This window comes from Lampetra fluviatilis, chromosome 29 (assembly GCF_964198595.1).
Source record: "Lampetra fluviatilis chromosome 29, kcLamFluv1.1, whole genome shotgun sequence".
In the NCBI taxonomy this organism is placed as follows: Eukaryota; Metazoa; Chordata; class Hyperoartia; order Petromyzontiformes; family Petromyzontidae; genus Lampetra; species Lampetra fluviatilis.
In genome coordinates this window covers 1,709,937-1,724,972 of record NC_136303.1, presented here as the reverse complement: position 1 = coordinate 1,724,972, position 15,036 = coordinate 1,709,937, and the positions used below count along the sequence as shown (strand labels likewise).

The following is a 15,036-nucleotide window of genomic DNA, read 5'->3' as shown; positions in this document are numbered from 1 at the left end:
TGGCCACCCACCCCCTCGTGTGCCGTGCCTGCCTTCATAAGTGCTCGCTAACAGCACTTGCCCCAACAGTCTGTTAAGGCTACACGGGGGATCTTTGTCTGGCCACCAAAGGTATTGCAACATCCTGTAATTGGCCCTCAGTGAGGACAAGGTCTCCCAACGCCTGCTGTAAAGGGTTCACCCACACACCGAACAGGAACAAGAGGCTACTCGTGCCACCCTAACCCTGACCCCGTCCTCACTCCTCCTCTCTCTTCCTCCCCTCGCCGCCCACTCACAGGCGCTCACCCAGAGGTGCCTCCTGGAATAACGAAAAGAACACTCGAAAGAGCGGCCCCCAAACGATCGCACACACGCGCGAGCACCCACGTCCGCGTCGCTCGTCAAACAGACCGCGCAGATGGGGAACTTCAAGGGTCACGCCCTCCCCGGGAGCTTCTTCATCCTGTTCGCCGTGTGGTGGGCCATCAAGTACCCGCTCAGGTACCGCTGGCGGCAGCGCAAGCTGGGTGGCGGTGGCGGCGGTGGCGGCCCCACGGGGCTCCCGTCATCGTGCGTCGCCAGCGAGAACCGCCTGGACATCATCGAGGGCGCTGCCAAGACGGTCTTCTCGATCGTCGGTGGGTTGCGTGGCGATGGCGGTGGTGCTGATCGATGGGTGATGACGACGATGAATGATTATGGTTGTGGTGGTGATTGATGAATGATGATGATGGTTGTGATGGTGATTGATGAATGATGATGATGGTTGTGGTGGTGATTTATGAATAATAATGATGGCGGTGGTGCTGATCGATGGGTGATGGCGACGATGAATGATTATGGTTGTGGTGGTGATTGATGAATGATGATGATGGTTGTGATGGTGATTGATGAATGATGATGATGGTTGTGGTGGTGATTTATGAATGATGATGATGGTTGTGGTGGTGATTGATGAATGGTTCGGTGGACGATGACGGTGACGATGACGGCGACGACGGCGGCGGTTGATGGCTGATGACGGCGACGAGCGCTGTTCGACGGCGGCGGTGTGCGTGTGTCTGCGCGTGCATCAGGCATGATGGCGGAGCAGTTCGTGCCGGACGGGCCGCACATGCGGCTGTACAACCGGCAGGAGGGCGGGTGGGACCACCTCATGAACTGGCAGCACACCACCATGTACCTGTTCTTCGCCATCTCGGGGGTGGCCGACATCGTGACGCACACGTGCCGCGGCACGCCCCTCCGCGGCCTCGACCGCCTCATGCTGGCGCTCGCCGTCTTCGTGGAAGGTGCGCATTGTTCACCTTCACACGTTCACCTCCACGTGTTCACCTTCACGTGTTCACCTCCACGTGTTCACCTCGGTGCGTTCACCTCCACGGGAGGGTGCCGTGGAGATGAGCTACTAAGTGCGATGGGTCCTGGACGTTTGAGAAATTCCGAAGGCATTCCGGGAGCGAGGCGTGGATTGTCTCACTCAAGTGGAATGGGTGACCAGCGTTTGAGGACTTCCAAATGCATTCCAGAAATGATTGTTGGTCCTTATCTCGCCAAACTGTGACGACTGTCAGATTGTAGCAGACAAAATAGATACGCAGAGAGTGTCTCCTGCACATCTGCGTCTCTCCATGTAAAACAAATAAAGTATTCTTCACACATCCCATCAGCCCCCACTACCTTCCAGAAGTACAAGATTGCATTGAGTCAGTACAAGCAAACTCTGAGCCAGTTTTGACAATCGGGATCTCATCAGCAGTCAGGCTTGCTTGAATTAATGCTGGTGAGAACTGCCAGGTTGTATCGGCAAGGACCTCCCTCTTCGAGATATGGATCATAGTTGGACGCACAATTGTACATTGCACTAAACCCTTGTTGATTCGACACATATGGGGCTCTGGCCTTGCCGAATTATCCAATATTCCGAATTATGTACAATGTTACTCCCCGGTGCCTCCTGCCCCAATACATTTTTTTTCTCCAAATTTGTTTTCCAAAAAATATTATTTTTTAAAAGTAACGTTTACCATCAGTAACCGGCACTGCAGGCGAAGAAGGAGGATGTGGTAGGTTTCACGTGGTAGAGTTTGTAGAGGGAGGCTTAACGCACTTAGTATGCACTTACTCTACCGTATGTTCAAGGTGATTAATTTTACGTCAAACTCTTCACGCACCCTGCGCATTGACACACGCCCTGCATCAATTCCATCCAAAACTTTGGATTTGTCTCGCAGACTAAGGGATTTATACTTCAGTCCCTTTCTATTACTTCTTGACGTAGGTGTAGACGACATTTACGAGAGGGTTGGCTTGCACAGACGGCACAAGCAAGGTGAAATCCAGAGCGATGACGGGTCTGCACTCACACTCACCACGCGCACCGCCACCAGACCGAGTCGGTTTGGTCGTGGTGCGTGGCATCGCTCCACGTGCTATCCTGAAATTAGTCCATTCGGTAGGTGCAATTCGGCTCATGGCGAATCACTAATAGAAGGTATATGCCGAAAGCGCAGCCGTGCCGAATTATCCCCAATTACGAATACTCACGCACCGAAATAACGAGGTATTGCCGTATGTGTGAGGGTGACGCATTTTCGGCTTATTTATGTCGCGTGATTTCTCCTCGTGACAACGCGAATGATTGTCGTGTCGAGTGTGAGGGACAAGGTATTAGGGGAAAGCGGACAAGAGCGGCTGATAGGGGAAAACCATTCGCGCGAGAATATGAATGGGTTTTTTTAATGGGCAAAACAAAAGGCGTTCAGGCGCTGTGCGTGCTGCCCTACGCGTGTCTAGTTTACGCTCTATACAACTAAAAATAATAATAACGGTAATAATACTAGTAACTACGACGAAAGGCAAGTATGGATCGTGATATTGGCACAATAGCCGCGTTTCGCAACTGTGGTTTAAAAAGAAAATACATGCTTAACTGGAAGAAGAAAAAAGAAAACAGAGGGAGACGCTTTGCGGTCAAATCCAAACATCCGTCTCTTTCATTTGCGAGATTAAAACCACAGCAACCCGACACTCAACATTGAATTGTCTCAACGAGTTAATAATTTTCCTCTTTCTGAATCGAGGTCCGTACACTTGTACGATTTTATTATAACAAGATTAATTATGATGGTGCGCACACGTTCTCCACCATGTGTACCGCCACGTCCGACGTTTCGCTTTCAACTTTCGGAAGCTTCTTCAGGAAGCTCCAAAATCGGACAAAGCTAACGCAATTACGCACTAAAGCTTTTGACTTCGCAGGAGAATATTCACACCTTGGCTTAGTCTGTCCGTCCATCCGTCCGTGCGTCCGTCCATTTGTAACATGGGGTCTGGAGGGCAAACGTCGGACATCGTTCCGAGCGATGCTAAAAACGCGTGGGAGAGCTGCGTACGGCATGACAGCAACACGGATGGGCACGGGGCCATATTTGCGAGGAACACTTTGCGTAAACACATTCGCGCTTATTGTACCTGCCGTGTCTTTGATCTGTGTGCTGAATCTAATTGCTGAATGATAATTCACCTATTTGTCCAGGAAAGCCGCACTGAGTCAGAGGGCTCTTTTGTCGGGCTTTTATTTGAAGATGTTTTCAGCCGATCTAATGATGAGTGAGTCGTGTTGATTGCGCAAGTGGGATGGAAAGCAACCAGAGCACCCGGAGAAAACCCCACGCCCTTGCGCGAGGGGGCAACGCTCTGTCCCCACACAGATGGAAATGAGGATGGCGGATTTAGCCCACTCGCTTTGACTGCCGTCTCCTGGCGAGCCAGGGTACGGCACCGAGATGCCCGCGGAGGGAAGGGAGTTTTGCAGAGTTTGTGCGATCCACCAACACACCGCCGCCTCCACAGGGCGCTGGGTGACACGCGGCGCGCGCTCGCAGTCGCTCGGCCGAGCACGTTGACGAGCCTCCTGGGAGAGTGCAAGCCGCCCCCTGGTCGTTCGTCGACGTTCACCTCATTCGAGTTTCCAATTGGAAAATGATTCGTCGCGGTGTTATTGGACGTTTGTGAAAAAGGGATTCGTAGCTCATCAGATTCCTGCACGGTCAAATAAAGATTCCAATTCTTGATGCCTTGCAAAAGGTATCCAAGTGGGGTTTGAACATCTTAACATCTAAAACACCTGTTTGATTGCCAGAAAGCATTCGCTAAGTAAAAATAAATTGCCAGAAAGGGCAAAACTTCTTATTTTTGATACTGGCAAAAAAGGTTCCATAGATATTTTGTCTTATCGTCATCATAGCCGCCAGCAGCCACCATCGGTCCGCTGCTGGATGAAGGCCTCCCCAAATCGTCGCCATCGCTCACGATTCCGCGGGACAATGATCCACCGGGACATCAGCTGATTGCCTCGCTCCGACTCTGTCATTATTCACAGTGGATTGTTCTAAACAGTTGTGATGATGTTGTTAACCTGCTTACGTTCTGTAATGCGTGCGTCCCTCCATTTGAATGTCAGTGTAATTCCCAGCATGCACCTCTCTCTGCACGCTCCTTGTTTTGGTCACCTTCGTGTTTTTTCTTTGTGCTTTTTTGGCTCACGACCGCGTTTCTAAACCGCACGTCAAAGCAGGTAGCGGCTCGCTGATCGAACGCCGTTTTCTCAAACTTGCAACAAATGAGTTGCTTCATCGCGCACCACCATCTCGCGTGACTCCTCCGACTAACGCTCGGCGCGTGAATTTGGCGGAATGCGATTTCACGCCTCCCTCCGTGCACCGTTCATTTTTAACGATCACGCGTGGGTTGCGGGGGTGGTGGGAGGGGGGGCTCGGCGGGGCGGTGGGGGGGGATTGGGTGAGCGGGTCCATTTGTTTCATCTCGTTAGATTCGTTCTCCCCCTCTCGGAGTGGAGGCTTCCGTAACCGTGGCTACAATGAGAGATATAATTACCACGTTATTTTTAACGGGGCAAATTAATGCCATGCCGGTCAAAAAATGCGCACGTCCATGCGAGGACACTTCGCCTGTACGCGTGCGAAATGCAAGTCGCTACCCGAGCACAGCGTGGGCGTTCGCGGTTGTGCCTTACCGCTCCAGGTCGGGCCCCGTGTTCTTTAGACACGATGTCCGACGTTTCCCTCAACATACGCAGGACCGCAGAGCTTGGGAAATTGCAGTTAGCACTGCCTCAGCGGCTGGCTGCTGCCTTCCTTACCTGGTCAGATAAAAATAATAATTGTTTTATTTGTATATATGATTGAAGTGACTTGTTTACCTTTACAATACTTTGCATTCCAATCGTGTTTTTGCATTGCCCATCGTCGTAACGTTCAGACCTCGTGCCCCGACTGGACATCTGTGAAAAAGAGCTTTATAGCTCATCGGATTTCTCCAGTGTCAATACACATTCTGAGTCCCGCCCCTCCTCCTGGCGCCTCCTCGTCGCTCTCCCCATCGGCGGCGCCTCGCGAGCTCAAATCTATCGTCGTCGTTAACAATTCGTGTTTGTTATGATCGTTAATTCCAGACTAAGCGACCGCCATCGTCTCCGCCACCCCCCCCCCCCCGCAGGCTACCTCTTCTACTTCCACCTGCACGGACGCACCATGCTGGACGTGCACGTGCACACGCTGCTGCTGCTGCCCGTGTTCGCCGGCTCGCTCACCATCTTCCTGGAGGTCTTCCTCCGCGACAACGCCATCCTGGAGCTGCTGCGCACCAGCTTCGCGCTGCTGCAGGGCACCTGGTTCTTCCAGGTTCGAGCCCCCGGGCGGGGAGGGTTCGGGGGACCGGGTGGGCGGGAGGGGTGGCGGGGTGGGGGCGTGCCAGAAAAATGCCCTATAAGGTCGCGCTCGTCACGTGTGCGTGCGCGTTGAACTTCTTGCGCACCGTACGTAGCCAGCCATGCTGCCGCAAGTGAACCGCGATGCCTTTGCTGATCTTGTCGGAGAGCGTAAACCATCACGCGGACTCTGGTCAGCCTCCACGAAGGAGATGGAGCGCGATAAGGCCGGCTCGTCCGTCTAGGAGCTAGACGGATTCTGACATCCCAGGGCCATGACAGACGACGAGGACTTGGTGGAGTCCTTCAGCAGTAGATAGGTCATGGTTGCTGCTGCTGCTGATGATGATGATGCTTATACTCTTGCCGTTGTGCCGTCATGTGTAGATCGGCTTCGTGCTGTACCCTCCGAACGGCGCGCCCGAGTGGGACCAGGCGGACATGGGGAACATGATGTTCATCACCATGTGCTTCTGCTGGCACTTTGCGGGCGCCATCCTGTACATCTCCCTCAGCTACACGGCGGTATTCTGGTGAGTGGTGCTGACTCTGACCAGCTTTCGTAGGCGCATGCTAACAACACTTGTGCTCACGGTCTGTTAAGGCTAAACGGGGGATCTTTGATTGTGTGTGTGTGTGTGTGCCAACCTGTGTATTCGTGTATTTCAGTCTGGGGAATTTCAGGAACCGTGGCGTTCCGCACATGGAGCTGGGAACGTTGCTTCCGCTCTCTAAGAACCACAACAAGGAGAAGGGGGCGCTCCTGGAGGACTCCGAAGAGGAATAGACACCAACACACACACAGAGCACGCACACACACACACACGGAGCACGCAACACACACACACGGAGCACGCACACATACACACACGGAGCACGCAACACACACACACGGAGCACGCACACACACACACGGAGCACACACACACACGGAGCACGCAACACACACACACGGAGCACGCAACACACACACGGAGCACGCAACACACACGGAGCACACAACACACACACACGGAGCACGCACACATACACACACGGAGCACGCACACACACACACACGGAACACATATGGAACAAAGACACACATACGCCGAACTCGCAATAGTCATCTTTTTTGAAGTCTTCGCTCATCACCTTCCCCCACCCATACAATCACGCCACTCCTGAAGCGCCAACTTACAAAAGGTCCACACTCACCCCTGACCACCTACTGGTATTGCACAAGGTTTGTGTAGGCGGGGTGGGGGGGTCAGGAGTAGCCCCCCCTTCCCCACCCCACACACAGCAAACGATAAAAAAAATTCCGCAAAAAGATGGGAAAAAAATAATAGGCTTTACCCTTTCTGACAAGAATACCGGTGTTAAGATGTTCAAACGCCAAATAGACATCTATCACAAGGCATCCAGGTCATACTGGTGGCAAGAAAATGGCCCCATAGAAAATTACCGCAACAAATCGGAGCTCCCCGTCCAATCGAGCGGTCTCCATCCCTTGCCCCCTTCTCGCGGCGTAGAGTCCACAGTCTTGATGAGCCGCGACACCGCTAGGCCTGTACATTCACGATTTGTAAATATGTATATTTTATCCTTGGGGGAGGGGCGGTGGAGAAGGGTGTGGAGCCCTCGCTGGTGCGCGGGGAATCTCCGTGGCCGCTCCGTCGGACGCGTTGGAGAGGGAGGCCGCGATTGTCTCCTTGCCCCCGGTCGCGCGAAACAAACCCGGACCCTGCGACGAGTTGAGAATTCACGAGCGCCGGCGAGCTTCCAGGCGCGACCGAGGCCGATTTTAGCCGCGGGGGCCAATTCCGGATATCTTTTTTTTTAAAAAAGAGATGGAGTGGCCGCCTCTGCTCTTCCGTAACAGTTGGGGCACACAGGACGTGCAACCCAGAGGGCGTCCCGTTCGATGCGCACTTGGCATGGCAGCTGAAACAACGGGCGGCCCGACCTCCTAGAGCGCACGTGTACGTCATCGGAATGGAAGCGGAAGAAAAACTAAAGTAATTTATCGATACCGAGGCTCCCACAAGGCCATGCGTGAGGGCGTGCGGCACAGTTCCGCGCCAGCTATCGTAGGGTGCGGTCGTGTCGCTACGGTTCTCTGCGGTGATTACAGTGTCTTTACAAACAGTGGCGCTACGCCCCTCCAGATACAATCACCATCCGAGCCGCTTGCGCGTCCCGAGACTCTGAGGTGAACGGGACCCCACGCCCGGCGACTTGGAACGGGAAAGGGTTAAGTATTCTTAGGTTTTATCGGTAAAGTCACGTAGGTAAAAAATTAAAATTAATTAAAGTAAAATTTGATACAGCTATCGTGCTGTGACGGTTCCACCTGAAGACGGAAGCTTGTGTTGCCTCCGAAACGTCGTGATTTTTATTTTATTTTTATTTTACTTTTATTAATTTAAATTTTTTACCTACGTGACTTTACCGAAAAAACCTAAGAATATGAATCCTTGCAGTCACGAAAGCTTCAAATCTAGAAGTAAAGGGTTAAGTGGCGTCGCTGCGAACTCTCCTGGTCCTGTGCCTGCACCCCTGGTTCCGTCGCGGTTGGAACCACACCTTCGTTTCACACCCAGTTACACAACATCCAGTATCCCTCTCGCTATGGGCTGTAGCAATGGTAATCATGCGCCACCTATGTTCATTGATCGGCAGACACGGAATATTTCAGTCCGCGCCCGGCATACCACATCCAGTATCCCTCTCGCTGTGGATGTGGCTACTTGGCACCTGCCACCTACTCCAGCCGGATACGATGCAGTGAGACAATGCACTGCTGTGGCAATCAAATGCTGCCGATGTGCCCTTGGGCTTCTGGGAAATGTGTGTGTGCGTTTCCACAAATTGCAATTTACAATCAATTTGGGTAGAAAATGAAGAGACATGTTCACGCGAGATTAGTGCGAATGCAATTTCACAAGATCGTTAAATTAATCTTGCAACTAATTGAATTTTTTTTTATTAGGTAAAAATAAATGTATTTTGTCTTTCGCTAGTTAAAAATAACTCGTGCACAAGCCCCAATTTTTTTTTTTTGCAATTACACCTGGATGTATCACCATCACCTCACGACCATAGGAATGTGTAATTTCCACCACGGTCTCAGAGCTATGAACCGGGCATTAACTCTGCCTCATTGCTCGTTTGAGCAGGAAGCCACTTTGATCTTTGCTAGAGCCATCTCTCGAGTCTGGTACAGCGCTGGCTTGCCAATTTGTCCCTTCTTATTACCGTGTGCGGGTGTGCGCTCCGGTAATTATTGGTCTTAAATGTGTATACAGAATCTACATCGGCTAAAGCCTCATGTAAATCACGTGACTTCTGTGTGGCCACCCCCACTCTGAATCCCTCGCCTCTCCCCGCCCACTGTGAAAACAGACGCCGCTCCGTGCAGCGTCAATGTTGCCTCTTCTTCCCCGTCCTCATATCCCCTGACCCCTTGCTCCCGTTTTTCCGTCGCCTTTCCTCTCGTTTCTCATTCCTTATCTTATCTCTTAATCTTTCTCTTACCTCTCCCCTTTCCCGTTCTTCAATGTTGTTTACACCAATGCATTGTACATCCTTGACTCGACGCCCTTCCCGTGGTGCTTGTGCCACGGGCTATAAGGTTTCATGAAGTTAAACAATTGTCCGCGAAAATGGATTGGACGGTTACAAAATGGCAAGTACATGTTGCGGCCACTCTTATCAATCCACTGCTGGATGATGGTCATGGGGGGCTGGGGGCGAACTTTCGGTGCCCCCCGCGTCTACCTTCCGCGCCACCAACCCGCGTGGACCGCAGTGGCGAGGTATGGTCAAATAACCCCCACGGCTCGCACGGGGTGGCACATGCCCCTATCCAGCGATTGGATTGACAGAGCGCTCCTCTCCTCCGTACACACGCACGTGAATGGGGACCGCACGTCGTGCGTTTCGTGTGTGCGAGCCGTTTGAATCCGCGTAATTGGAAACCCAGCGTGTTGCCGATTCACATTTTTGAAAAAAAAAAATTTCCTTTTTAAATCCTTTATATTAAGTTCACTTGCTTGCTTGCTTGCGCGCTTACGACCGTGCAAATCTTTCGGTCGTTTTTTCACCCACTTCCCGTGATCCAATCGAGCTGACATTTTGCACACAGACTCGTTGTGCGTGACAATTTATTTTCGTGAAATTTTTTTTTCATAACTTTACACTTTTTAGGATTTTTTTTTATATTTAATTACCAATTGCTTAATGGTGGCAGGCAATCATCTGACCCATAGGTGGCAGCCATCTCAAGCCAGAGGACGAGAGGACTCTAGCCGCCACGCATATAAAGGATTTATAGTGAAAAACTTTGTTTTTACGGGTTAATTTTTTCACGCTGCAAGTGTCTCCGTGTGTCCGTGCGCGAGTGGTGGCGCAGCGGTGAGCGCGCTGCTGCGCTACGAACCCCGTGAGCCCGAGTTCAAGCGTCGCTCGCGGGGAAACAGCGGTGATGATTAATTATCTGAACCGGTCCTTGGCTTCTCCTAGGTCGACTCAGCCTCAAATGAGTACCCGGTGATGATGTGTGTGTGTCAACATCAGCACTGGAGAAACAAAGGTGGTGGGGAGTGGTGCTGGCCGACCACTCCCTTTGTGCCGTGCCGGCCTTCATAGGTGCTCGCTAACAGCACTTGCCCCAGCAGTCTGTGATGTCTATACGGGGAATCTTTGTCTTCGCGTGTGCTCATGGGGGGCGGTGGCGCAGTGGTTAATTCATTGCCCTGTGAATCCAGCCGACGTCGGTTCGATTCCCGCTCACGGCCAACTTCGGTGGGCGAATATTCTAAAACGGTCCTGGGCCACCCCTAGGTCGACTCAGCCTGAAAATGAGTGTCCACGGTGCGGTGTGCAAACATGACAGCTGGGGGAGACGACGGCGGCCGGGAGCGGTAACTCGGCCACACCACCCCGTCATTGTGTGCCGTGCCGGTCTTCAAAGGTTCTCTCCAAGAGCACTTTGCTCCAACAGTCTGTTGAGGCTATACGGGGCATCTTTTTTTGTTTTATATGTACGAGTGGTCGTGTGCTTTTTAGAACACCGATTGTGTCTCTTCACCCCACCGTTTGTGATTTTAATTAATTATTCCATGCACACCCCTGACAAATGCTGCAATAATAAAATATATATATATATTACGTTATTGTGAAAATTGTTTCGTTATCGTCTTTAACTTGAATTTAAACAAGTTTGGGAGCGTTTTTGCAAAGCGGAACTCGATTACGTGGAAACATCGTAAAAGAGGACGTTGTTTAACCCGTGCGTATTGACTCCTGTGACGTGGCGACGATTAACTATCCCATCATTTACGGAAGAAGATTTTTTTTTTTAGCAAATATTGTAAAGTGCGCAAAGAAGCGGGGAGAGGGGCCCCTCGCCACGTGGATGCACGCGCACAGTGCCGGATGAAGCTAGTGCGGGGCCTGTAGCATGTGAGGTTATAAACGGGCCCTAAATAAAAAAACACGTAAATATTAAAACACAAATTTTTTACTTGTGTATCACGAAGTAATTGTAATTTTTTCACTAGCTTTACAGCCAGATAATAGATGAATCGCTAACCTTGAACACCCTGTCGTTCATAAAAGTTGAAGGCGGCATAGTACTATAGTAATAGAGCAAGTGCAGAATCACTGAACCGGAATTGATAGCTCGAAAGCATTTAGCGCGGGGCCCTTGAAAGTGCGGGGTCCGTAGCATATGTAGTAGCTACTTTTGCTCCTAGGATAATCCGGCACTGACGTGGACAAATCGATGGCTGATGATGATGCGTGTAAGTGGATTCACCCTGCAGCCACGAGAGGCGCTCAGACATCGCCCGCCAACCGGTCGAATGTAGAGTTACTGGGAGATCAGAAATTCTAAACTAAACGACATTATCCTATTCATAGGTGCTGCTCGCCAACAGCACTTGCCCCAACAGCCTGTTTAAAGGCTCTCACGGAGGGAGGGGTGCATCTTTGTGTGAATATGAACACAGAAACTGGGAGCGCTGCACAGCGCAAGGTTTCTCATTGGAGCAGTGGGCAAAGACATTTACGAGACGCCGTCTAACGTTGGCCGAGCCGGGAGGCAGGAAACACAGCGAGCGCGACCTAGCGGGCCTCGGTGGGTGAGAGCTCGTTCAACCGCTTGTTGCGGAGGTTCGCGGTGCGAATCCAGCGGGCCGCCCCGATTAACACCGCGGGTCTTCTTCGTCGTCGTCGTACGGCTTGATGGTGGGTGTCGGGCAACAACAGCAACAACACTTATTAATGTTACTGGGTGGTTGAGCCAGATAATTGAGTTGGGAGTGGCGGGGTGCCTCTCCGTGACGTGGGATGCTGCCCCCCCCCCTCTTCTGTATTTTGTAAACGGGGCATGGCGTTCCTGTGACGTCATTTACAAAAGCAAAATTACGTAATGCCAACGTCGTGGTTCAAATTAGAATAAAATAATTATACGAGGTGACCATAGCCCCCTTCCCCCTCCATCCCGACCACGAATAAACTATTATCTTTTTTTATTTTACCAGGTAAGGCCCACTGAGCCGTATGTCTCTTTTCAGAAGCGACCTGGCCACAAGTGATAGCCCAACGAAGTGGCTTATCACGTGGACATTTCTAGCAGCCAAATACTCGAAACGAGCGTTCATTATAAACGTGGTGGGGTGGGGGAACCGGAGGACCCGGAGAAAAATCCACGGGGGGAGAGAGACACATGCAAACTCCAAATATACAGCAGGCGTCAGGGTCGGGATCGAACCCACGACCTCCTGCATACCAGGCGAGATAGGTAACATCCGAAATAGTCGTGAGACTCGGCGAGGCGTTCTTGAGTAATCATGTGTGATAAGTCGCTATTGTTACCGGTTTCTTGTTGACCTGGTTCCGCGTGACTCTGTTCAGTCATGTGGACACAAATAATAATCTACAACGGCTGTGCAAATAGTTGCTGACATCGCTAGAGCGGCACATCATAAACGTGTTGAAAAACATGTTGGGGTACAGTTTAAATGTGGCGGAGTTTCGTTGCTGGATACTGCCACCTCTTGCAGGACCAGCGTGCCAGGCGGAGGCCACTTTCTCTGTGCAGGGATTCTCTCGAACTCCCTCTAGTCGAGGCCACTTCCGTCACGGTACCGAGATGTTAACTCCCTCGCCTGGTATGCAGGAGGTCGTGCGTTCGATCCCGACCCTGACGCCTGCTGCTGTGTATTTGGAGTTTGCGTGTGTGTCTCTCCCCGTGGTCGCGTGGATTTTTCTCCGGGTCCTCCGGTTTTCCCCTACGCATTTAGAATCAACATGCGTTCAGAGTATTTGGCTGCTCTACATTTCCACGTGATAAGCAACTTTGTTGAGCTATCATTTGTGATAGCCAGGGCGCTTCTGAAAAAGAGCTGTATAGCTCCATGGGTCTTACCTGGAAAAATAAAATAAAAACTAGTTTAGTTCAGCCGGCATTGGCGTGAGCCAGAAGTTACAGGCTCAGAATTCAGAGGGCTGATCCGGCACTAACATGAGATTCTGGGTTCGAATCCATGTTCCAGCCAAACGAGAGATAATTCAACTGGGTTCTCAAGTGTACCGGCGTAGGTGATCGCAGGGCGCTCGCCAATGACTGGCAGCACCAAACAAAAGCATCGCGCGCAATGTCGCCTCTCATTTAAAGTCGATACATTCCAGCCACGAGAATTACAAACGGCATGGAAATGAACAGACCCAGTTTCAAAGCAGCTCAGTGTGGGAAACCGCCCCCCCCTCCCTCCTCTGTAAAGGACAAAAATGTGACATGAAGGGTTTTTTCTTTCTCTCAATAAAACCCCGGTGGACATTTTTTTTATTTCCCTCCTTCCGTAATTGCTCTCTAAAGACACGGGGGGGGGGGGGGGCATTTAAGGTCGCCGCCTTCCCCACGGTGGATTAAGCGCGGACACATTTCTGAGCCGGCAAGAGGTATTTTGCCAAAACTATGCAAGCGTAATGTGATAAATTTCATCGTGATACCGGTACTACCAGATCTACGGTACGAATCATACCACCCGAACATAGGTCGATGGGCATGCCCGGACTGAACGGGGTCAAACCCGGACAGGTGGCAACGCTTCGTGAATTCACAGTTCTGCTCGACTTCCAAACGGCTTCGTCGGTTCGCGACACGAGGCTAGGGCGCACGACCGAAATAAATTAGAAGCAAGACTAAAACGGGAATCTAATTAAATCGTGACTTAAAGCTTTCGTGACTGCAGGGATTCATATTCTTTGGGTGCTTCGGTAAAGTCACGTAGATAGGCTTTCTTTGAACCTATCTACGTGACTTTACCGAAAGACCCAAAGAATATGGTCATCTTATTCATATAATAAACTCAGTTTAATAATGCGCCTTTTCAAAACGTGTAATCTCAAAGCGCTGTACATGAGAAGTAAAAAAAAAGTAATAACATTAAAGTAAAGTACATTCTGAAACAAATATTTACCGCCGTTGTGGTTAACATTGCCGTTGATTATCTAAAAAAAACCACAGCATTTTATTATATATTAAAAAAATGTCCACAGAGTTGAATGCCTTCTTCATAGTTTACAAAAAAACGTCGGCGCAATGGTCATTGCAGGTTCGTGAGAGGTGGCGTCAGCTCGGGGAGGCCTTCATCCAGCAGTGGATTGACCATGACCAGTGATGAATATTCTCAGGTGGGTGATGATGACGACGACGACGTGACAGGTCATTCATCGCTTGATAAATAACAAATGGAAGTGTTCCCCAAGTGGCCGCTGGATGGCACTGCGAGCATCAGAAACGAAGAGCAGAAACGAAGAGCAGAAAAAAACACACGCGGTAGACAGAGGCAAGGCATTGCCGTGGGGAGTGGCGAGGTGGGGGGGCAGGTGAGGGGGAATGGAGTTTGGGGATGGGGGTGGCTATCCAGGCAAACACTCATTACCATGGGCAGCTCGCCACTGGTAATGTGTCTTATGCATGTTTGCTGAACGTCTTTCGCACCGGTACGTAGCCAGCCGTGCGGGGGAAGGACACTACAATACTGTCAACTCAAGACAGAGAGCAGTTTTAAAGAGCAGTTCCAACCAAACAGTTCTAAAGTCATATCCCTAACCACGTAGCCGAGTAGCCACACGATACAAGCCCTGTGCTCCCAATAACCGTAAGTAAACAGCCAACTAGCCACGGGTACTATTTCTACCCCGACCCCTAACCAACCGGCCACAAGTGCAGTACTGCATCTAGTCCTGACCTGCAACTATCCGTGCAGCTATGAGTCCAAGCCCGATTCTCTCACCTAATCCTCAACGGGCGTCACGGTGGCGAGATG

General features: G+C 51.0%; 1 protein-coding gene across 2 annotated transcripts in view; it reads left to right on the top strand.

Annotated features, from left to right (window-relative positions):
• Positions 1–10,004, top strand: part of TMEM45B (transmembrane protein 45B) — a 31,301-nt gene extending 21,297 nt beyond the window's left edge. For both annotated transcript variants that reach the window (XM_078870207.1, XM_078870208.1), the window contains exons 2-6: positions 281–620; positions 1,059–1,274; positions 5,503–5,687; positions 6,101–6,246; positions 6,383–10,004. In XM_078870207.1, coding sequence (XP_078726333.1) covers positions 401–620; positions 1,059–1,274; positions 5,503–5,687; positions 6,101–6,246; positions 6,383–6,500 — 885 coding nt within the window. In that variant the 5' untranslated portion in view covers positions 281–400 and the 3' untranslated portion in view covers positions 6,501–10,004. The remainder of the gene's footprint in view (positions 1–280; positions 621–1,058; positions 1,275–5,502; positions 5,688–6,100; positions 6,247–6,382) is intronic.
• The last annotated feature ends 5,032 nt before the right edge of the window (positions 10,005–15,036 follow it).